The 970-nt window shown below is 63.4% G+C and overlaps 1 protein-coding gene across 1 annotated transcript in view; it reads right to left on the bottom strand.

The window, feature by feature from the left end:
* The window catches only part of NCOR2 (nuclear receptor corepressor 2), a 172,730-nt gene that overhangs the window by 94,460 nt on the left and 77,300 nt on the right, over nt 1–970 (bottom strand). Inside the window, 1 exon segment of the mRNA XM_014533346.1 lies at nt 873–965. Coding sequence (XP_014388832.1) covers nt 873–965 — 93 coding nt within the window.

The raw sequence follows: 970 nt of genomic DNA, 5'->3' as shown, positions 1-970 counted from the left end.
AGGAGGAGAAGCAGGAGCAGGAGGAGGAGGAGAAGCAGGAGGAGGAGAAGCAGGAGGAGAAGCAGGAGCAGGAGGAGGAGGAGAAGCAGGAGGAGGAGAAGCAGGAGGAGAAGCAGGAGGAGGAGGAGAAGCAGGAGGAGGAGAAGCAGGAGGAGAAGCAGGAGCAGGAGGAGGAGGAGAAGCAGGAGAAGCAGGAGTGGGGGCTCCGGGCGAGGCTGTGCCTTGATCCGCACTGGCTCACACCGACAGCGATGACGCTGAAGGCGAGGGCTGCGGCTGCCCGCACACCTAGCCCTCCCCGAGTCTCCGGAGAGAGATGCTCAAGAGGAGAGGAGGGGAGGGAAGGAGGGGGCAGAGTTCCAAAGTCACTGCCTGGATGTATTCGCTCAGAGAGGAGTGCAAATGAGCTATCTGTCAGCAGGTCTCCGGAGAGTTGGAGAAAGAAAGGGCAGGCGGAGGGGGAGAGGCGGAGGGAGAGGAGCAGAAGGAGAAGCAGCAAGAGGAGGAGCAGGAGGAGCAGGAGGAGAGAGGAGAAGCAGAAGGAGGAGGAGAAGCAGGAGGAGGAAGGAGAAGCAGGAGGAGAAGCAGGGGAGGAGGAGCAGGAGGAGGAGGAGGAGCAGGAGGAGAAGCAGGAGGAGGAGGAGCAGGAGGAGAAGCAGGAGGAGGAGGAGCAGGAGGAGGGAGGAGAGGAGCTGCATCCGGAAGTGGGGCTGCGAGGATGGAGCAGAAATGCCTCCCTTCCTGCCAGGCCCTGGGTAGACACCAAACCACACGACATCCTCACACACCTGCCCAGGGTCACTGGCCCAGGGTCACCCGCGGGCCCCAGACCTGGGCTGAGCCCGGACCCCGCTCCCGGGGGGCGGCCTTACTTGGTCAGCTCTTCCTTGTCGTTCTCGACGTCCGGCCGCTCCTCCTCCTTCTCGGCCTCCTTCTCCTTCTCCTCCTTCTCCTCCTGGCTGCCCCGGGG

Source organism: Myotis brandtii, unplaced genomic scaffold (genome assembly GCF_000412655.1).
Source record: "Myotis brandtii unplaced genomic scaffold, ASM41265v1 scaffold97, whole genome shotgun sequence".
NCBI classification, from domain to species: domain Eukaryota; kingdom Metazoa; phylum Chordata; class Mammalia; order Chiroptera; family Vespertilionidae; genus Myotis; species Myotis brandtii.
The sequence above is the reverse complement of the archived record's forward strand: the minus strand, read 5'-3'. Positions and strand labels throughout refer to the sequence as shown.